This window comes from Oncorhynchus keta, unplaced genomic scaffold, assembly GCF_023373465.1.
Source record: "Oncorhynchus keta strain PuntledgeMale-10-30-2019 unplaced genomic scaffold, Oket_V2 Un_scaffold_2224_pilon_pilon, whole genome shotgun sequence".
Classification (NCBI taxonomy): Eukaryota; Metazoa; Chordata; class Actinopteri; order Salmoniformes; family Salmonidae; genus Oncorhynchus; species Oncorhynchus keta.
Genome location: NW_026290867.1, coordinates 52,367 through 75,514, shown reverse-complemented (window position 1 = coordinate 75,514; position 23,148 = coordinate 52,367). Strand labels below are relative to the sequence as shown.

Sequence of the window (23,148 nt, the reverse complement as noted above, 5' to 3'; positions counted from 1 at the left end):
CAACGCTCTAACCACTAGGCTACCTGCCCAACGCTCTAACCACTAGGCTACCTGCCCAACGCTCTAACCACTAGGCTACCTGCCCAACGCTCTAACCACTAGGTTACTATGCCCAACGCTCTAACCACTAGGTTACTATGCCCAACGCTCTAACCACTAGGCTACCATGCCCAACGCTCTAACCACTAGGTTACTATGCCCAACGCTCTAACCACTAGGTTACTATGCCCAACGCTCTAACCACTAGGCTACCCGCCCCACTCTCTAACCACTAGGTTACCATGCCGACCCCTCCTTTGAAGTGATCACCTATTTGAACAGGCTGGGTCGGTAATATGTAATATAACGGTAACCTTGGGTACCACCTGTCCAAATCATTTACAGATCTGTGCTTAGCTCAATGCAACAAGGAAGGAAGGATGGATGTCTAACGTATTGTAACAGGGCCCCTAGTGTTAGAGACTGGAGGAACTAGTAGTGGAGCCCTACAGTAACAGAGTCCCTAGTGTTAGAGACTGGAGGAACTAGTAGTGGAGCCCTACAGTAACAGAGTCCCTAGTGTTAGAGACTGGAGGAACTAGTAATGGAGCCCTACAGTAACAGAGTCCCTAGTGTTAGAGACTGGAGGAACTAGTAGTGGAGCCCTACAGTCCAGGTAGTCACTCCCTGTTTCAGTAGGATGTCTAACGTATTGTAACAGAGTCCCTAGTGTTAGAGACTGGAGGAACTAGTAGTGGAGCCCTACAGTCCAGGTAGTCACTCCCTGTTTCAGTAGGATGTCTAACGTATTGTAACAGAGTCCCTAGTGTTAGAGACTGGAGGAACTAGTAGTGGAGCCCTACAGTAACAGAGTCCCTAGTGTTAGAGACTGGAGGAACTAGTAGTGGAGCCCTACAGTAACAGAGTCCCTAGTGTTAGAGACTGGAGGAACTAGTAGTGGAGCCCTACAGTCCAGGTAGTCACTCCCTGTTTCAGTAGGATGTCTAACGTATTGTAACAGAGTCCCTAGTGTTAGAGACTGGAGGAACTAGTAGTGGAGCCCTACAGTAACAGAGTCCCTAGTGTTAGAGACTGGAGGAACTAGTAGTGGAGCCCTACAGTAACAGAGTCCCTAGTGTTAGAGACTGGAGGAACTAGTAGTGGAGCCCTACAGTAACAGAGTCCCTAGTGTTAGAGACTGGAGGAACTAGTAGTGGAGCCCTACAGTAACAGAGTCCCTAGTGTTAGAGACTGGAGGAACTAGTAGTGGAGCCCTACAGTAACAGAGTCCCTAGTGTTAGAGACTGGAGGAACTAGTAGTGGAGCCCTACAGTCCACAGTAGTCCCCTAGTGTTAGTAGGATGTCTGGAGGTAACAGAGTCCCTAGTGTTAGAGACTGGAGGAACTAGTAGTGGAGCCCTACAGTCCAGGTAGTCACTCCCTGTTTCAGTAGGATGTCTAACGTATTGTAACAGAGTCCCTAGTGTTAGAGACTGGAGGAACTAGTAGTGGAGCCCTACAGTAACAGAGTCCCCCTAGTGTTCAGAGAGGATGTCTAACGTAGTAACAGAGTCCCTAGTGTTAGAGACTGGAGGAACTAGTAGTGGATCCCTACAGTCCAGGTAGTCACTCCCTGTTTCAGTAGGATGTCTAACAGTAACAGAGTCCCTAGTGTTAGAGACTGGAGGAACTAGTAGTGGAGCCCTACAGTAACAGAGTCCCTAGTGTTAGAGACTGGAGGAACTAGTAGTGGAGCCCTACAGTCCAGGTAGTCACTCCCTAGTTTAGAGTAGGATGTCTAACGAGTAACAGAGTCCCTAGTGTTAGAGACTGGAGGAACTAGTAGTGGAGCCCTACAGTAACAGAGTCCCTAGTGTTAGAGACTGGAGGAACTAGTAGTGGAGCCCTACAGTCCAGGTAGTCACTCCCTGTTTCAGTAGGATGTCTAACGTATTGTAACAGAGTCCCTAGTGTTAGAGACTGGAGGAACTAGTAGTGGAGCCCTACAGTAACAGAGTCCCTAGTGTTAGAGACTGGAGGAACTAGTAGTGGATCCCTACAGTCCAGGTAGTCACTCCCTGTTTCAGTAGGATGTCTAACGTATTGTAACAGAGTCCCTAGTGTTAGAGACTGGAGGAACTAGTAGTGGAGCCCTACAGTCCAGGTAGTCACTCCCTGTTTCAGTAGGATGTCTAACGTATTGTAACAGAGTCCCTAGTGTTAGAGACTGGAGGAACTAGTAGTGGAGCCCTACAGTCCAGGTAGTCACTCCCTGTTTCAGTAGGATGTCTAACGTATTGTAACAGAGTCCCTAGTGTTAGAGACTGGAGGAACTAGTAGTGGAGCCCTACAGTCCAGGTAGTCACTCCCTGTTTCAGTAGGATGTCTAACGTATTGTAACAGAGTCCCTAGTGTTAGAGACTGGAGGAACTAGTAGTGGAGCCCTACAGTAACAGAGTCCCTAGTGTTAGAGACTGGAGGAACTAGTAGTGGAGCCCTACAGTCCAGGTAGTCACTCCCTGTTTCAGTAGGATGCCTAACGTATTGTAACAGAGTCCCTAGTGTTAGAGACTGGAGGAACTAGTAGTGGAGCCCTACAGTCCAGGTAGTCACTCCCTGTTTCAGTAGGATGTCTAACGTAGTAACAGAGTCCCTAGTGTTAGAGACTGGAGGAACTAGTAGTGGAGCCCTACAGTAACAGAGTCCCTAGTGTTAGAGACTGGAGGAACTAGTAGTGGATCCCTACAGTCCAGGTAGTCACTCCCTGTTTCAGTAGGATGTCTAACGTATTGTAACAGAGTCCCTAGTGTTAGAGACTGGAGGAACTAGTAGTGGATCCCTACAGTCCAGGTAGTCACTCCCTGTTTCAGTAGGATGTCTAACGTATTGTAACAGAGTCCCTAGTGTTAGAGACTGGAGGAACTAGTAGTGGAGCCCTACAGTAACAGAGTCCCTAGTGTTAGAGACTGGAGGAACTAGTAGTGGAGCCCTACAGTAACAGAGTCCCTAGTGTTAGAGACTGGAGGAACTAGTAGTGGAGCCCTACAGTCCAGGTAGTCACTCCCTGTTTCAGTAGGATGTCTAACGTATTGTAACAGAGTCCCTAGTGTTAGAGACTGGAGGAACTAGTAGTGGAGCCCTACAGTAACAGAGTCCCTAGTGTTAGAGACTGGAGGAACTAGTAGTGGAGCCCTACAGTAACAGAGTCCCTAGTGTTAGAGACTGGAGGAACTAGTAGTGGAGCCCTACAGTAACAGAGTCCCTAGTGTTAGAGACTGGAGGAACTAGTAGTGGATCCCTACAGTAACAGAGTCCCTAGTGTTAGAGACTGGAGGAACTAGTAGTGGAGCCCTACAGTAACAGAGTCCCTAGTGTTAGAGACTGGAGGAACTAGTAGTGGATCCCTACAGTAACAGAGTCCCTAGTGTTAGAGACTGGAGGAACTAGTAGTGGAGCCCTACAGTAACAGAGTCCCTAGTGTTAGAGACTGGAGGAACTAGTAGTGGATCCCTACAGTAACAGAGTCCCTAGTGTTAGAGACTGGAGGAACTAGTAGTGGAGCCCTACAGTAACAGAGTCCCTAGTGTTAGAGACTGGAGGAACTAGTAGTGGAGCCCTACAGTAACAGAGTCCCTAGTGTTAGAGACTGGAGGAACTAGTAGTGGAGCCCTACAGTAACAGAGTCCCTAGTGTTAGAGACTGGAGGAACTAGTAGTGGAGCCCTACAGTAACAGAGTCCCTAGTGTTAGAGACTGGAGGAACTAGTAGTGGATCCCTACAGTAACAGAGTCCCTAGTGTTAGAGACTGGAGGAACTAGTAGTGGAGCCCTACAGTAACAGAGTCCCTAGTGTTAGAGACTGGAGGAACTAGTAGTGGATCCCTACAGTAACAGAGTCCCTAGTGTTAGAGACTGGAGGAACTAGTAGTGGAGCCCTACAGTAACAGAGTCCCTAGTGTTAGAGACTGGAGGAACTAGTAGTGGAGCCCTACAGTAACAGAGTCCCTAGTGTTAGAGACTGGAGGAACTAGTAGTGGAGCCCTACAGTAACAGAGTCCCTAGTGTTAGAGACTGGAGGAACTAGTAGTGGAGCCCTACAGTAACAGAGTCCCTAGTGTTAGAGACTGGAGGAACTAGTAGTGGAGCCCTACAGTCCAGGTAGTCACTCCTGTTTCAGTAGGATGTCTAACGTATTGTAACAGAGTCCCTAGTGTTAGAGACTGGAGGAACTAGTAGTGGAGCCCTACAGTAACAGAGTCCCTAGTGTTAGAGACTGGAGGAACGTCTAGTGGAGCCCTACAGTAACAGAGTCCCTAGTGTTAGAGACTGGAGGAACTAGTAGTGGAGCCCTACAGTAACAGGGTCCCTAGTGTTAGAGACTGGAGGAACGTGTAGTGGATCCCTACAGTAACAGAGTCCCTAGTGTTAGAGACTGGAGGAACTAGTAGTGGAGCCCTACAGTAACAGAGTCCCTAGTGTTAGAGACTGGAGGAACTAGTAGTGGATCCCTACAGTAACAGAGTCCCTAGTGTTAGAGACTGGAGGAACTAGTAGTGGAGCCCTACAGTAACAGAGTCCCTAGTGTTAGAGACTGGAGGAACTAGTAGTGGATCCCTACAGTAACAGAGTCCCTAGTGTTAGAGACTGGAGGAACTAGTAGTGGATCCCTACAGTAACAGAGTCCCTAGTGTTAGAGACTGGAGGAACTAGTAGTGGAGCCCTACAGTAACAGAGTCCCTAGTGTTAGAGACTGGAGGAACTAGTAGTGGAGCCCTACAGTAACAGAGTCCCTAGTGTTAGAGACTGGAGGAACTAGTAGTGGAGCCCTACAGTAACAGAGTCCCTAGTGTTAGAGACTGGAGGAACTAGTAGTGGATCCCTACAGTAACAGAGTCCCTAGTGTTAGAGACTGGAGGAACTAGTAGTGGAGCCCTACAGTAACAGAGTCCCTAGTGTTAGAGACTGGAGGAACTAGTAGTGGATCCCTACAGTAACAGAGTCCCTAGTGTTAGAGACTGGAGGAACTAGTAGTGGAGCCCTACAGTAACAGAGTCCCTAGTGTTAGAGACTGGAGGAACTAGTAGTGGAGCCCTACAGTAACAGAGTCCCTAGTGTTAGAGACTGGAGGAACTAGTAGTGGAGCCCTACAGTAACAGAGTCCCTAGTGTTAGAGACTGGAGGAACTAGTAGTGGAGCCCTACAGTAACAGAGTCCCTAGTGTTAGAGACTGGAGGAACTAGTAGTGGAGCCCTACAGTAACAGAGTCCCTAGTGTTAGAGACTGGAGGAACTAGTAGTGGAGCCCTACAGTAACAGAGTCCCTAGTGTTAGAGACTGGAGGAACTAGTAATGGAGCCCTACAGTAACAGAGTCCCTAGTGTTAGAGACTGGAGGAACTAGTAGTGGATCCCTACAGTAACAGAGTCCCTAGTGTTAGAGACTGGAGGAACTAGTAGTGGAGCCCTACAGTAACAGAGTCCCTAGTGTTAGAGACTGGAGGAACTAGTAGTGGATCCCTACAGTCCAGGTAGTCACTCCCTGTTTCAGTAGGATGTCTAACGTATTGTAACAGAGTCCCTAGTGTTAGAGACTGGAGGAACTAGTAGTGGATCCCTACAGTAACAGAGTCCCTAGTGTTAGAGACTGGAGGAACTAGTAGTGGAGCCCTACAGTAACAGAGTCCCTAGTGTTAGAGACTGGAGGAACTAGTAGTGGAGCCCTACAGTAACAGAGTCCCTAGTGTTAGAGACTGGAGGAACTAGTAGTGGAGCCCTACAGTCAGGTAGTCCCTAGTGTTAGAGTAGGATGTCTAACCCTATTGTAACAGAGTCCCTAGTGTTAGAGACTGGAGGAACTAGTAGTGGAGCCCTACAGTAACAGAGTCCCTAGTGTTAGAGACTGGAGGAACTAGTAGTGGAGCCCTACAGTAACAGAGTCCCTAGTGTTAGAGACTGGAGGAACTAGTAGTGGAGCCCTACAGTAACAGAGTCCCTAGTGTTAGAGACTGGAGGAACTAGTAGTGGATCCCTACAGTAACAGAGTCCCTAGTGTTAGAGACTGGAGGAACTAGTAGTGGAGCCCTACAGTAACAGAGTCCCTAGTGTTAGAGACTGGAGGAACTAGTAGTGGATCCCTACAGTAACAGAGTCCCTAGTGTTAGAGACTGGAGGAACTAGTAGTGGAGCCCTACAGTAACAGAGTCCCTAGTGTTAGAGACTGGAGGAACTAGTAGTGGATCCCTACAGTAACAGAGTCCCTAGTGTTAGAGACTGGAGGAACTAGTAGTGGAGCCCTACAGTAACAGAGTCCCTAGTGTTAGAGACTGGAGGAACTAGTAGTGGAGCCCTACAGTAACAGAGTCCCTAGTGTTAGAGACTGGAGGAACTAGTAGTGGATCCCTACAGTAACAGAGTCCCTAGTGTTAGAGACTGGAGGAACTAGTAGTGGAGCCCTACAGTAACAGAGTCCCTAGTGTTAGAGACTGGAGGAACTAGTAGTGGAGCCCTACAGTAACAGAGTCCCTAGTGTTAGAGACTGGAGGAACTAGTAGTGGAGCCCTACAGTAACAGAGTCCCTAGTGTTAGAGACTGGAGGAACTAGTAGTGGAGCCCTACAGTAACAGAGTCCCTAGTGTTAGAGACTGGAGGAACTAGTAGTGGAGCCCTACAGTAACAGAGTCCCTAGTGTTAGAGACTGGAGGAACTAGTAGTGGAGCCCTACAGTCCAGGTAGTCACTCCCTGTTTCAGTAGGATGTCTAACGTATTGTAACAGAGTCCCTAGTGTTAGAGACTGGAGGAACTAGTAGTGGAGCCCTACAGTAACAGAGTCCCTAGTGTTAGAGACTGGAGGAACTAGTAGTGGAGCCCTACAGTCCAGGTAGTCACTCCCTGTTTCAGTAGGATGTCTAACGTATTGTAACAGAGTCCCTAGTGTTAGAGACTGGAGGAACTAGTAGTGGAGCCCTACAGTCCAGGTAGTCACTCCCTGTTTCAGTAGGATGTCTAACGTATTGTAACAGAGTCCCTAGTGTTAGAGACTGGAGGAACTAGTAGTGGAGCCCTACAGTAACAGAGTCCCTAGTGTTAGAGACTGGAGGAACTAGTAGTGGAGCCCTACAGTAACAGAGTCCCTAGTGTTAGAGACTGGAGGAACTAGTAGTGGAGCCCTACAGTAACAGAGTCCCTAGTGTTAGAGACTGGAGGAACTAGTAGTGGAGCCCTACAGTAACAGAGTCCCTAGTGTTAGAGACTGGAGGAACTAGTAGTGGAGCCCTACAGTAACAGAGTCCCTAGTGTTAGAGACTGGAGGAACTAGTAGTGGATCCCTACAGTAACAGAGTCCCTAGTGTTAGAGACTGGAGGAACTAGTAGTGGAGCCCTACAGTAACAGAGTCCCTAGTGTTAGAGACTGGAGGAACTAGTAGTGGAGCCCTACAGTAACAGAGTCCCTAGTGTTAGAGACTGGAGGAACTAGTAGTGGATCCCTACAGTAACAGAGTCCCTAGTGTTAGAGACTGGAGGAACTAGTAGTGGAGCCCTACAGTAACAGGGTCCCTAGTGTTAGAGACTGGAGGAACTAGTAGTGGATCCCTACAGTAACAGAGTCCCTAGTGTTAGAGACTGGAGGAACTAGTAGTGGAGCCCTACAGTAACAGAGTCCCTAGTGTTAGAGACTGGAGGAACTAGTAGTGGAGCCCTACAGTAACAGAGTCCCTAGTGTTAGAGACTGGAGGAACTAGTAGTGGATCCCTACAGTAACAGAGTCCCTAGTGTTAGAGACTGGAGGAACTAGTAGTGGAGCCCTACAGTAACAGAGTCCCTAGTGTTAGAGACTGGAGGAACTAGTAGTGGAGCCCTACAGTAACAGAGTCCCTAGTGTTAGAGACTGGAGGAACTAGTAGTGGAGCCCTACAGTAACAGAGTCCCTAGTGTTAGAGACTGGAGGAACTAGTAGTGGAGCCCTACAGTAACAGAGTCCCTAGTGTTAGAGACTGGAGGAACTAGTAGTGGATCCCTACAGTCCAGGTAGTCACTCCCTGTTTCAGTAGGATGTCTAACGTATTGTAACAGAGTCCCTAGTGTTAGAGACTGGAGGAACTAGTAGTGGAGCCCTACAGTCCAGGTAGTCACTCCCTGTTTCAGTAGGATGTCTAACGTAGTGTTAGAGACTGGAGGAACTAGTAGTGGAGCCCTACAGTAACAGAGTCCCTAGTGTTAGAGACTGGAGGAACTGTAGTGGAGCCCTACAGTAACAGAGTCCCTAGTGTTAGAGACTGGAGGAACTAGTAGTGGAGCCCTACAGTAACAGAGTCCCTAGTGTTAGAGACTGGAGGAACTAGTAGTGGAGCCCTACAGTAACAGGTAGTCACTCCCTGTTTCAGTAGGATGTCTAACGTATTGTAACAGAGTCCCTAGTGTTAGAGACTGGAGGAACTAGTAGTGGATCCCTACAGTCCAGGTAGTCACTCCCTGTTTCAGTAGGATGTCTAACGTATTGTAACAGAGTCCCTAGTGTTAGAGACTGGAGGAACTAGTAGTGGAGCCCTACAGTAACAGAGTCCCTAGTGTTAGAGACTGGAGGAACTAGTAGTGGAGCCCTACAGTAACAGAGTCCCTAGTGTTAGAGACTGGAGGAACTAGTAGTGGAGCCCTACAGTAACAGAGTCCCTAGTGTTAGAGACTGGAGGAACTAGTAGTGGAGCCCTACAGTAACAGAGTCCCTAGTGTTAGAGACTGGAGGAACTAGTAGTGGAGCCCTACAGTAACAGAGTCCCTAGTGTTAGAGACTGGAGGAACTAGTAGTGGAGCCCTACAGTAACAGAGTCCCTAGTGTTAGAGACTGGAGGAACTAGTAGTGGAGCCCTACAGTAACAGAGTCCCTAGTGTTAGAGACTGGAGGACTAGTAGTGGATCCCTACAGTAACAGAGTCCCTAGTGTTAGAGACTGGAGGAACTAGTAGTGGATCCCTACAGTAACAGAGTCCCTAGTGTTAGAGACTGGAGGAACTGTAGTGGAGCCCTACAGTAACAGAGTCCCTAGTGTTAGAGACTGGAGGAACTAGTAGTGGAGCCCTACAGTAACAGAGTCCCTAGTGTTAGAGACTGGAGGAACTAGTAGTGGATCCCTACAGTAACAGAGTCCCTAGTGTTAGAGACTGGAGGAACTAGTAGTGGAGCCCTACAGTAACAGAGTCCCTAGTGTTAGAGACTGGAGGAACTAGTAGTGGATCCCTACAGTAACAGAGTCCCTAGTGTTAGAGACTGGAGGAACTAGTAGTGGAGCCCTACAGTAACAGAGTCCCTAGTGTTAGAGACTGGAGGAACTAGTAGTGGAGCCCTACAGTAACAGAGTCCCTAGTGTTAGAGACTGGAGGAACTAGTAGTGGATCCCTACAGTAACAGAGTCCCTAGTGTTAGAGACTGGAGGAACTAGTAGTGGAGCCCTACAGTAACAGAGTCCCTAGTGTTAGAGACTGGAGGAACTAGTAGTGGAGCCCTACAGTAACAGAGTCCCTAGTGTTAGAGACTGGAGGAACTAGTAGTGGAGCCCTACAGTAACAGAGTCCCTAGTGTTAGAGACTGGAGGAACTAGTAGTGGATCCCTACAGTAACAGAGTCCCTAGTGTTAGAGACTGGAGGAACTAGTAGTGGAGCCCTACAGTAACAGAGTCCCTAGTGTTAGAGACTGGAGGAACTAGTAGTGGATCCCTACAGTAACAGAGTCCCTAGTGTTAGAGACTGGAGGAACTAGTAGTGGAGCCCTACAGTAACAGAGTCCCTAGTGTTAGAGACTGGAGGAACGTGTAGTGGAGCCCTACAGTAACAGAGTCCCTAGTGTTAGAGACTGGAGGAACTAGTAGTGGATCCCTACAGTAACAGAGTCCCTAGTGTTAGAGACTGGAGGAACTAGTAGTGGAGCCCTACAGTAACAGAGTCCCTAGTGTTAGAGACTGGAGGAACGTGTAGTGGAGCCCTACAGTAACAGAGTCCCTAGTGTTAGAGACTGGAGGAACTAGTAGTGGAGCCCTACAGTAACAGAGTCCCTAGTGTTAGAGACTGGAGGAACTAGTAAAATCCCTACAGTAACAGAGTCCCTAGTGTTAGAGACTGGAGGAACTAGTAGTGGAGCCCTACAGTAACAGAGTCCCTAGTGTTAGAGACTGGAGGAACTAGTAGTGGATCCCTACAGTAACAGAGTCCCTAGTGTTAGAGACTGGAGGAACTAGTAGTGGAGCCCTACAGTAACAGAGTCCCTAGTGTTAGAGACTGGAGGAACTAGTAGTGGATCCCTACAGTCCAGGTAGTCACTCCCTGTTGTTTCAGTGGGATTTCCTCTGTTTGGTGTCTAATGAACTGGCTGTATAGGTGTCGGTCGGTGTCCTGCTATAGAAGTACAGCGGTAGAGAGTGAAGGAGGCTTGTAGCTCAGTCTCAGGGTGGAACGTTCCTGTGACGTGTCTAACAGATGGTTCCTAGCAGGGGCAGATGGGACAGAGAGGCACACAACACTCTCCTCCTGGGCACAGAGAGCAGGGAATAGCTGCTACCGCATAGGCTTCATACAACTAAACAAACGTGCTTTAAACAGCTAAAAAAGGTGTTTTATACAACTAAAAGGTGTTTTATATAGTTAAAAGGTGTTTTATACAACTAAAAGGTGTTTTATACAACTAAAAGGTGTTTTATATAGTTAAAAGGTGTTTTATATAGTTAAAAGGTGTTTTATATAGTTAAAAGGTGTTTTATATAGTTAAAAGGTGTTTTATATAGTTAAAAGGTGTTTTATACAACTAAAAGGTGTTTTATACAACTAAAAGGTGTTTTATATAGTTAAAAGGTGTTTTATATAGTTAAAAGGTGTTTTATATAGTTAAAAGGTGTTTTATACAACTAAAAGGTGTTTTATATAGTTAAAAGGTGTTTTATACAACTAAAAGGTGTTTTATATAGTTAAAAGGTGTTTTATAGTTAAAAGGTGTTTTATATAGTTAAAAGGTGTTTTATATAGTTAAAAGGTGTTTTATACAACTAAAAGGTGTTTTATATAGTTAAAAGGTGTTTTATATAGTTAAAAGGTGTTTTATATAGTTAAAAGGTGTTTTATACAACTAAAAGGTGCTTTATATAGTTAAAAGGTGTTTTATATAGTTAAAAGGTGTTTTATATAGTTAAAAGGTGTTTTATATAGTTAAAAGGTGCTTTATACAACTAAAAGGTGCTTTATATAGTTAAAAGGTGTTTTATATAGTTAAAAGGTGCTTTATACAACTAAAAGGTGTTTTATATAGTTAAAAGGTGTTTTATATAGTTAAAAGGTGTTTTATACAGTTAAAAGGTGCTTCACACATTTCTAATACTTGACAAGTCATCTTTTAAAACGAACCGCATAATTTAATCACTTTTTATTTCTTTATTTTTTTAAAGCATGTTTTCGTCTGTCTGTGCTTTGTTTGTGTGCAACTCGCTGCCACCATTTTGTCCTTAAGGGGATAATAAAAACCAACTGAATGTCATTTCCAAGTCGTCACGGTAACCTAAATGCTACTATCTCATCTGACTGGCTGTTGCTGGATAAATAAATAGAAGTTTAAACAAACGGTTAGATAAATACATTGACTTAGCGGTGAAACCAAACAGGCTGTTTGTTGCTGGGTCCAGATAACAGACATTCAGGACGACGCGTAAGGTTACGCAACAAAACTGCAGGAACACTCACCAGTGTCCTGCCTGGGTAATCTATGATAGAACACTCACCAGTGTCCTGCCTGGGTAATCTATGATAGAACCCTCACCAGTGTCCTGCCTGGGTAATCTATGATAGAACCCTCACCAGTGTCCTGCCTGGGTAATCTATGATAGAACCCTCACCAGTGTCCTGCCTGGGTAATCTATGATAGAACCCTCACCAGTGTCCTGCCTGGGTAATCTATGATAGAACCTCACCAGTGTCCTGCCTGGGTAATCTATGATGTTTTAACACTCACCAGTGTCCTGCCTGGGTAATCTATGATAGAACCCTCAAAGTGTCCTGCCTGGGTAAAGTGTCCTGCCTGGGTAAAAGGTGATTTAACACTCAAAAGTGTCCTGCCTGGGTTAAAAGGTGTTTTATATAGAACCCTCACCAGTGTCCTTTATACAACCTCAAAGGTGCCTTTATATGATAGAACCCTCACCAGGTGTCCTTTATATATGATAAACCCTCACCAGTGTCCTGCCTGGGTAATCTATGATAGAACCCTCACCAGTGTCCTGCCTGGTGTTTTATATACCAGTGTCCTTATATAGGTAATCTATATAGAACCCTCACCAGTGTCCTGTTTTATATATTAACCCTCACCAGTGTCCTGCCTTTCTATATAGAACCCTCACCAGTGTCCTGCCTTAATATGTTAAACCCTCACCAGTGTCCTGCCTAAAAAGTGTCCTATATAGTTTTATGATAGAACCCTAAAAGTGTCCTGCCTTTCTATGATAGAACCCTCAAAGTGTCCTGCCTTTTATATAGAACCCTCAAAGTGTCCTGCCTTAATACTACAAGTGATTTAGAACCCTCACCGCAGTTTAATCCAGTAAAAGCATGTGTCCTGCCTGGGTTCTATGATAGTTAACCCTCACCAGTGTCCTGCCTGGGTAATTATGATAGAACCACTCACCAGTGTCCTGCCTGGGTAATCTATGATAGAACCCTCACCAGTGTCCTGCCTGGGTAATCTATGATAGAACCCTCAAAGTGTCCTGCCTGGGTAAATCTTGACTTGATAGAACCCTCACCAGTGTCCTGCCTGGGATAAACCCTCACAGTGTCTATGATAATCTTTACCCTCAAAGTGTCACCAGTGTCCTGGGTAATCTATGATAGAACCCTCACCAGTGTCCTGCCTGGGTAATCTATGATAGAACCCTCACCAGTGTCCTGCCTGGGTAATCTATGATAGAACCCTCACCAGTGTCCTGCCTGGGTAATCTATGATAGAACCCTCACCAGTGTCCTGCCTGGGTAATCTATGATAGAACCCTCACCAGTGTCCTGCCTGGGTAATCTATGATAGAACCCTCACCAGTGTCCTGCCTGGGTAATCTATGATAGAACCCTCACCAGTGTCCTGCCTGGGTAATTTATGATAGAACCCTCACCAGTGTCCTGCCTGGGTAATCTATGATAGAACCCTCACCAGTGTCCTGCCTGGGTAATCTATGATAGAACCCTCACCAGTGTCCTGCCTGGGTAATCTATGATAGAACCCTCACCAGTGTCCTGCCTGGGTAATCTATGATAGAACCCTCACCAGTGTCCTGCCTGGGTAATCTATGATAGAACCCTCACCAGTGTCCTGCCTGGGTAATCTATGATAGAACCCTCACCAGTGTCCTGCCTGGGTAATCTATGATAGAACCCTCACCAGTGTCCTGCCTGGGTAATCTATGATAGAACCCTCACCAGTGTCCTGCCTGGGTAATCTATGATAGAACCCTCACCAGTGTCCTGCCTGGGTACTAGTAGAACCCTCACTGTCCTGCCTGGGTAATCTATGATAGAACCCTCACCAGTGTCCTGCCTGGGTAATCTATGATAGAACCCTCACTAGTGTCCTGCCTGGGTAATCTATGATAGAACCCTCACCAGTGTCCTGCCTGGGTAATCTATGATAGAACCCTCACCAGTGTCCTGCCTGGGTAATCTATGATAGAACCCTCACCAGTGTCCTGCCTGGGTAATCTATGATAGAACCTCACCAGTGTCCTGCCTGGGTAATCTATGATAGAACCCTCACCAGTGTCCTGCCTGGGTAATCTATGATAGAACCCTCACCAGTGTCCTGCCTGGGTAATCTATGATAGAACCCTCACCAGTGTCCTGCCTGGGTAATCTATGATAGAACCCTCACCAGTGTCCTGCCTGGGTAATCTATGATAGAACTGATGTCCTGCCTGGGTAGAACCCTCACCAGTGTCCTGCCTGGGTAATCTATGAAGAACCTCACCAGTGTCCTGCCTGGGTAATCTATGATAGAACCCTCACCAGTGTCCTGCCTGGGTAATCTATGATAGAACCCTCACCAGTGTCCTGCCTGGGTAATCTATGATAGAACCCTCACCAGTGTCCTGCCTGGGTAATCTATGATAGAACCTCACCAGTGTCCTGCCTGGGTAATCTATGATAGAACCCTCACCAGTGTCCTGCCTGGGTAATCTATGATAGAACCCTCACCAGTGTCCTGCCTGGGTAATCTATGATAGAACCCTCACCAGTGTCCTGCCTGGGTAATCTATGATAGAACCCTCACCAGTGTCCTGCCTGGGTAATCTATGATAGAACCCTCACCAGTGTCCTGCCTGGGTAATCTATGATAGAACCCTCACCAGTGTCCTGCCTGGGTAATCTATGATAGAACCCTCACCAGTGTCCTGCCTGGGTAATCTATGATAGAACCCTCACCAGTGTCCTGCCTGGGTAATCTATGATAGAACCCTCACCAGTGTCCTGCCTGGGTAATCTATGATAGAACCCTCACCAGTGTCCTGCCTGGGTAATCTATGATAGAACCCTCACCAGTGTCCTGCCTGCCTGGGTAATCTATGATAGAACCCTCACCAGTGTCCTGCCTGGGTAATCTATGATAGAACCCTCACCAGTGTCCTGCCTGGGTAATCTATGATAGAACCACCAGTGTCCTGCCTGGGTAATCCAGTGTCCTGCCTGGGTAATCTATGATAGAACCCTCACCAGTGTCCTGCCTGGGTAATCTATGATAGAACCCTCACCAGTGTCCTGCCTGGGTAATCTATGATAGAACCCTCACCAGTGTCCTGCCTGGGTAATCTATGATAGAACCCTCACCAGTGTCCTGCCTGGGTAATCTATGATAGAACCCTCACCAGTGTCCTGCCTGGGTAATCTATGATAGAACCCTCACCAGTGTCCTGCCTGGGTAATCTATGATAGAACCCTCACCAGTGTCCTGCCTGGGTAATCTATGATAGAACCCTCACCAGTGTCCTGCCTGGGTAATCTATGATAGAACCCTCACCAGTGTCCTGCCTGGGTAATCTATGATAGAACCCTCACCAGTGTCCTGCCTGGGTAATCTATGATAGAACCCACCAGTGTCCTGCCTGGGTAATCTATGATAGAACCCTCACCAGTGTCCTGCCTGGGTAATCTATGATAGAACCCTCACCAATCTATGATGTCCTGTGTCCTGCCTGGTAATCTATGATAGAACCCTCACCAGTGTCCTGCCTGGGTAATCTATGATAGAACCCTCACCAGTGTCCTGCCTGGGTAATCTATGATAGAACCCTCACCAGTGTCCTGCCTGGGTAATCTATGATAGAACCCTCACCAGTGTCCTGCCTGGGTAATCTATGATAGAACCCTCACCCTGCCTGGGTAGATAGAACCCTCCCAGTGTCCTGCCTGGGTAATCTATGATAGAACCCTCACCAGTGTCCTGCCTGGGTAATCTATGATAGAACCTCACCAGTGTCCTGCCTGGGTAATCTATGATAGAACCCTCACCAGTGTCCTGCCTGGGTAATCTATGATAGAACCCTCACCAGTGTCCTGCCTGGGTAATCTATGATAGAACCCTCACCAGTGTCCTGTCCTGCCTGGGTAATCTATGATAGAACCTCACCAGTGTCCTGCCTGGGTAATCTATGATAGAACCCTCACCAGTGAACCCTCACCAGTGTCCTGCCTGGGTAATCTATGATAGAACCCTCACCAGTGTCCTGCCTGGGTAATCTATGATAGAACCCTCACCAGTGTCCTGCCTGGGTAATCTATGATAGAACCCTCACCAGTGTCCTGCCTGGGTAATCTATGATAGAACCTCACCAGTGTCCTGCCTGGGTAATCTATGATAGAACCCCTCAATCTATGATAGAACCAGTGTCCTGCCTGGGTAATCTATGATAGAACCCTCACCAGTGTCCTGCCTGGGTAATCTATGATAGAACCCTCACCAGTGTCCTGCCTGGGTAATCTATGATAGAACCCTCACCAGTGTCCTGCCTGGGTAATCTATGATAGAACCCTCACCAGTGTCCTGCCTGGGTAATCTATGATAGAACCCTCACCAGTGTCCTGCCTGGGTAATCTATGATAGAACCCTCACCAGTGTCCTGCCTGGGTAATCTATGATAGAACCCTCACCAGTGTCCTGCCTGGGTAATCTATGATAGAACCCTCACCAGTGTCCTGCCTGGGTAATCTATGATAGAACCCTCACCAGTGTCCTGCCTGGGTAATCTATGATAGAACCCTCACCAGTGTCCTGCCTGGGTAATCTATGATAGAACACTCACCAGTGTCCTGCCTGGGTAACCTATGATAGAACCCTCACCAGTGTCCTGCCAGTGTCCTGCCTGGGTAATCTATGATAGAACCCTCACTAGTGTCCTGCCTGGGTAACCTATGATAGAACCCTCACCAGTGTCCTGCCTGGGTAATCTATGATAGAACCCTCACCAGTGTCCTGCCTGGGTAATCTATGATAGAACCCTCACCAGTGTCCTGCCTGGGTAATCTATGATAGAACCCTCACCAGTGTCCTGCCTGGGTAATCTATGATAGAACCCTCACCAGTGTCCTGCCTGGGTAATCTATGATAGAACCCTCACCAGTGTCCTGCCTGGGTAATCTATGATAGAACCCTCACTAGTGTCCTGCCTGGGTAATCTATGATAGAACCCTCACCAGTGTCCTGCCTGGGTAATCTATGATAGAACCCTCACCAGTGTCCTGCCTGGGTAATCTATGATAGAACCCTCACCAGTGTCCTGCCTGGGTAATCTATGATAGAACCCTCACCAGTGTCCTGCCTGGGTAATCTATGATAGAACACAACTTGATTTCAGCAGCAGGTCCTTTTTTTCCCCAAAACAGATGTATTATTTGACTAAAAACATTCATTTCAGACCTTGCTTACATTTGTATACGATCACATATAAACGAGTACGTGGACACCCTTTCAAATGAGTGGATTCGGCTATTTCAGCCACACCCGTTGCTGACAGGTGTATAAAAATCGAGCACACGTCCATGCAATCTCCATAGACAAACATTGGCAGTAGAATGGCTTTACTGAAGAGCTCAGTGACTTTCAACGTGGCACCGTCATAGGATGCCACCTTTTCAACAAGTCAGTTTGTCACATTTCTGCCCTGCTAGAGCTGCCCCCAGTCAACTGTAAGTGCTGTTATTGTGAAGTGGAAACTTCTAGGAGCAACAACGGCTCAGCCTCGAAGTGGTAGGCCACACAACCTCAAGAGAATGGAACCGCCGAGTGCTGAAGCGTAAAAATCATCTGTCCTCGGTCGCAACACTCACTACCAAGTTCCAAACTGCCTCTGGGAAGCAACATCAGCAAAATAACTGTTCGTCGGAAGTTTCATGAAATGGGTTTCCATGGCCGAGCAGCCGCACACAAGCCTAAGATCACCATTCGCAACGCCAAGCGTCGGCTGGAGTGGTGTAAAGCTGGACTCTTGGAGCAGTGGAAACACGTTCTCTGGAGTGGTGTAAAGCTGGACTCTTGGAGCAGTGGAAACACGTTCTCTGGAGTGGTGTAAAGCTGGACTCTAGGAGCAGTGGAAACACGTTCTCTGGAGTGGTGTAAAGCTGGACTCTTGGAGCAGTGGAAACACGTTCTCTGGAGTGGTGTAAAGCTGGACTCTAGGAGCAGTGGAAACACGTTCTCTGGAGTGGTGTAAAGCTGGACTCTTGGAGCAGTGGAAACACGTTCTCTGGAGTGGTGTAAAGCTGGACTCTTGGAGCAGTGGAAACACGTTCTCTGGAGTGGTGTAAAGCTGGACTCTTGGAGCAGTGGAAACACGTTCTCTGGAGTGGTGTAAAGCTGGACTCTTGGAGCAGTGGAAACACGTTCTCTGGAGTGGTGTAAAGCTGGACTCTAGGAGCAGTGGAAACACGTTCTCTGGAGTGGTGTAAAGCTGGACTCTAGGAGCAGTGGAAACACGTTCTCTGGAGTGGTGTAAAGCTGGACTCTAGGAGCAGTGGAAACACGTTCTCTGGAGTGGTGTAAAGCTGGACTCTAGGAGCAGTGGAAACACGTTCTCTGGAGTGGTGTAAAGCTGGACTCTTGGAGCAGTGGAAACACGTTCTCTGGAGTGGTGTAAAGCTGGACTCTTGGAGCAGTGGAAACACGTTCTCTGGAGTGGTGTAAAGCTGGACTCTTGGAGCAGTGGAAACACGTTCTCTGGAGTGGTGTAAAGCTGGACTCTTGGAGCAGTGGAAACACGTTCTCTGGAGTGGTGTAAAGCTGGACTCTTGGAGCAGTGGAAACACGTTCTCTGGAGTGGTGTAAAGCTGGACTCTAGGAGCAGTGGAAACACGTTCTCTGGAGTGGTGTAAAGCTGGACTCTAGGAGCAGTGGAAACACGTTCTCTGGAGTGGTGTAAAGCTGGACTCTAGGAGCAGTGGAAACACGTTCTCTGGAGTGGTGTAAAGCTGGACTCTTGGAGCAGTGGAAACACGTTCTCTGGAGTGGTGTAAAGCTGGACTCTAGGAGCAGTGGAAACACGTTCTCTGGAGTGGTGTAAAGCTGGACTCTTGGAGCAGTGGAAACACGTTCTCTGGAGTGGTGTAAAGCTGGACTCTAGGAGCAGTGGAAACACGTTCTCTGGAGTGGTGTAAAGCTGGACTCTTGGAGCAGTGGAAACACGTTCTCTGGAGTGATGAATCACCCTTCACCATCTGGCAATCCGACGGACAAATTTCAGCGTGACAATGCCCCCCCCCCGTGCACAAAGGCCCCCCCCGCTGCTTTGCACAAAGTGAGGACTAAACAGAAATGGTTTGTCGAGATCGGTGTGGAGGAACTTGACTTGGCCTGCACAGAGCCCTGACCTCAACCCCATCGAACACCTTTGGGCTGAATCGGAACGTGAACCGCGAGCCAGGAGGCCTCATCGCCACCTCAGCAATGTTCCAACGTGAGTCGGGGTTCTAAACCTTTTGACCGATAGTGTATATATTGTTTCTTTTGCTCAGAAAACTTGGGACGGCCAAATAAAATCACGTTATGAAACCTTGCTATATATATTACCTTTATTTAACCTTAAGTTAAGAACAAATTCTTATTTTCAATGACGGCCTAGGAACAGTGGGTTAACTGCCTTGTTCAGGGGGCAGAACGACCGATTTGTACCTTGTCAGCTCGGGGGTTTGAACTTGCAACCTTCCGGTTACTAGTCCAACGCTCTAACCACTAGGCTACCCTGCCGCCCCTATAACCCCATCACACAGAGGGAAACACATGTTCAGTCTCTCTGTTAAATATATATCCCCCCCAGTTTTCCATATTCCAGGTGATTAAACACATTTCATGACTCACAATGTCAGATGACTTCGTACAGTTAGATGGGTCAGGGGGAAACGGTCCTTCTGTAGCTCAGTTGGTAGAGCATGGCGCTTGTAACGCCAGGGTAGTGGGTTCGATTCCAGGGACCACCCATACAGAATGTATGCACACATGACTGTAAGTGCTTTGGATAAAAGCGTCTGCTAAATGGCATATATTATTATTATATTATATTTTTAAAGAGACGTACGAGTCATGTCCTCACCTGATGAGTCGTGACATGGCGTGCCTGGCAGCGTAGTGCAGAGGAGTGTTGTGCTGGTAGGGTTCGCCATATGAAGTGTTGGGGTCCAGGCTCTCTTTAAACTGGGGGCTCCCCTCATACAGCTGATAGGCCAGACCCTCGTCACCGTTGATCAGAGCCTTGCGGAATTTAGTGGCTGTGTTCCCCATCGCCCCTCAGATTCTACCAGGAGGAGCTTCAACCTGAAGGCGTTTGGTGATATTTCAACCTGACCAACTGCTGAAGGACGGCATATTGATGCTCCTGAGGGCAGACAGAGAGGATAGAGAGGAAATTACAGCCAAAGAAATGGAACTGGGCCTAAGGACAGACAGAGAGGATAGAGAGGAAATTACAGCCAAAGAAATGGAACTGGGCCTAAGGACAGACAGAGAGGATAGAGAGGAAATTACAACCAAAGAAATGGAACTGGGCCTAAGGACAGAGAGAGGAAATTACAGCCAAAGAAATGGAACTGGGCCTAAGGACAGACAGAGAGGATAGAGAGGAAATTACAGCCAACGAAATGGAACTGGGCCTAAGGACAGACAGAGAGGATAGAGAGGAAATTACAGCCAAAGAAATGGAACTGGGCCTAAGGACAGACAGAGAGGAAATTACAGCCAAAGAAATGGAACTGGGCCTAAGGACAGAGAGAGGATAGAGAGGAAATTACAGCCAACGAAATGGAACTGGGCCTAAGGACAGACAGAGAGGATAGAGAGGAAATTACAGCCAACGAAATGGAACTGGGCCTAAGGACAGACAGAGAGGATAGAGAGGAAATTATAGCCAAATAAATGGAACTGGGCCTAAGGACAGACAGAGAGGAAATTACAACCAAAGAATCACATTCAGGAGGGTGTAATGTAGTGAATCACATTCAGGAGGGTGTAATGTAGTGAATCACATTCAGGAGGGTGTAATGTAGTGAATCACATTCAGGAGGGTGTAATGTAGTGAATCACATTCAGGAGGGTGTAATGTAGTGAATCACATTCAGGAGGGTGTAATGTAGTGAATCACATTCAGGAGGGTGTAATGTAGTGTAATGTAGTGAATCACATTCAGGAGGGTGTAATGTAGTGAATCACATTCAGGAGGGTGTAATGTAGTGAATCACAGTCAGGAGGGTGTAATGTAGTGAATCACATTCAGGAGGGTGTAATGTAGTGAATCACATTCAGGAGGGTGTAATGTAGTGAATCACATTCAGGAGGGTGTAATGTAGTGAATCACATTCAGGAGGGTGTAATGTAGTGAATCACATTCAGGAGGGTGTAATGTAGTGAATCACATTCAGGAGGGTGTAATGTAGTGAATCACATTCAGGAGGGTGTAATGTAGTGAATCACATTCAGGAGGGTGTAATGTAGTGAATCACATTCAGGAGGGTGTAATGTAGTGAATCACATTCAGGAGGGTGTAATGTAGTGAATCACATTCAGGAGGGTGTAATGTAGTGAATCACATTCAGGAGGGTGTAATGTAGTGAATCACATTCAGGAGGGTGTAATGTAGTGAATCACAGTCAGGAGGGTGTAATGTAGTGAATCACATTCAGGAGGGTGTAATGTAGTGAATCACATTCAGGAGGGTGTAATGTAGTGAATCACATTCAGGAGGGTGTAATGTAGTGAATCACATTCAGGAGGGTGTAATGTAGTGAATCACATTCAGGAGGGTGTAATGTAGTGAATCACATTCAGGAGGGTGTAATGTAGTGAATCACATTCAGGAGGGTGTAATGTAGTGAATCACATTCAGGAGGGTGTAATGTAGTGAATCACATTCAGGAGGGTGTAATGTAGTGAATCACATTCAGGAGGGTGTAATGTAGTGAATCACATTCAGGAGGGTGTAATGTAGTGAATCACATTCAGGAGGGTGTAATGTAGTGTCAATTCAGGAGGGTGTAATGTAGAATCACATTCAGGAGGGTGTAATGTAATGTAGTAGTGAATCACATTCAGGAGGGTGTAATGTAGTGAATCACATTCAGGAGGGTGTAATGTAGTGAATCACATTCAGGAGGGTGTAATGTAGTGAATCACATTCAGGAGGGTGTAATGTAGTGAATCACATTCAGGGGTGTAATGTAGTGAATCACATTCAGGAGGGTGTAATGTAGTGAATCACATTCAGGAGGGTGTAATGTAGTGAATCACATTCAGGAGGGTGTAATGTAGTGAATCACATTCAGGAGGGTGTAATGTAGTGAATCACATTCAGGAGGGTGTAATGTAGTGAATCACATTCAGGAGGGTAGAATGTAGTGAATCACATTCAGGAGGGTGTAATGTAGTGAATCACATTCAGGAGGGTGTAATGTAGTGAATCACATTCAGGAGGGTGTAATGTAGTGAATCACATTCAGGAGGGTGTAATGTAGTGAATCACATTCAGGAGGGTGTAATGTAGTGAATAACATTCCTTTAATCTACATGATTCCTTTACTCAGAGAGGTATATTATGTTTTAGGCTTTACATTTCTGTCTTTACATTCCACAACATTGGTCTCCACTGAACGCCACCCAGATTTCAACAAGACAACAACAACAACAACAACAACAGGATGTCTCACACCAAATATAGGTTAATCAGAAGAGAGAAAAAATGGCTTTAGCCAAGACTGTCACATTTCAACTGTCATTCTGATTTATCCTAACAACAAGCTTTTCTACTGACACCAAACACAACCTCGTTGAATCCTACAAAACCAGCCTACTTACCAACTGAAACCAGGGGGAGAAGAGTAGCCGAACTCAGTAACTGCAAGCCCGAACCACAAAGCCCAAAGCTGAGGAGAAGGAGGAGGAGGAGGAGGAGAGGATGCTTCCACACAAGTCCCCTTTCCACCCATACACCGTGTTGTTCTGCTAGGGCTAATGATACTTTCTGACTGGCTCACCGTGCCACTTCATCTCATGGGGGGACAGAGAGAGAGCAGGAGAGAGAGAGTGAGAGGAGGGGGAGGGGAGAGAGAGAGAGAGAGAGAGAGAGAGAGAGAGAGAGAGAGAGAGAGAGAGAGAGAGAGGGAGAGAGAGAGAGAGAGAGAGAGAGAGAGAGAGGGGGGAGAGAGAGAGAGAGAGAGAGGGGGGAGAGAGAGAGAGAGAGGAGGGGAGGGGAGAGAGAGAGAGAGAGAGAGGGAGGGGGAGAGAGAGAGAGAGAGAGAGAGAGGGGAGAGAGAGAGAGAGAGAGAGAGAGGAGAGAGAGAGAGAGAGAGAGAGAGAGAGAGAGAGAGGGAGGGGGAGAGAGAGAGAGAGAGAGAGAGGGAGGGGGGAGAGAGAGAGAGAGAGAGAGAGGGAGGGGAGAGAGAGAGAGAGAGAGAGAGAGGGGAGGGGAGAGAGAGAGAGAGAGAGAGGGGGGGGGGAGAGAGAGAGAGAGAGAGAGAGGGGAGGGGGAGAGAGAGAGAGAGAGAGAGAGAGAGAGAGAGAGAGAGAGAGAGAGAGAGAGAGAGAGAGAGGGGGGAGAGCGAGAGAGGGAGACAGAGAGAGAGAGAGAAAGAGAGACAGAGAGAGAAAGAGAGGGAGAGAGAGGCAGAGAGAGAAAGAGAGGGAGACA

General features: G+C 47.2%; 1 protein-coding gene across 1 annotated transcript in view; it reads right to left on the bottom strand.

Moving 5' to 3' along the window:
* LOC118381550 (ankyrin repeat and IBR domain-containing protein 1-like) overlaps nucleotides 1-22,469 on the bottom strand; it is an 87,798-nt gene extending 65,329 nt beyond the window's left edge. The window contains 2 exon segments of the mRNA XM_052515247.1: nucleotides 19,567-19,848; nucleotides 22,317-22,469. Coding sequence (XP_052371207.1) covers nucleotides 19,567-19,754 — 188 coding nt within the window. The 5' untranslated portion in view covers nucleotides 19,755-19,848; nucleotides 22,317-22,469.
* Between the last annotated feature and the right edge of the window lie 679 nt (nucleotides 22,470-23,148).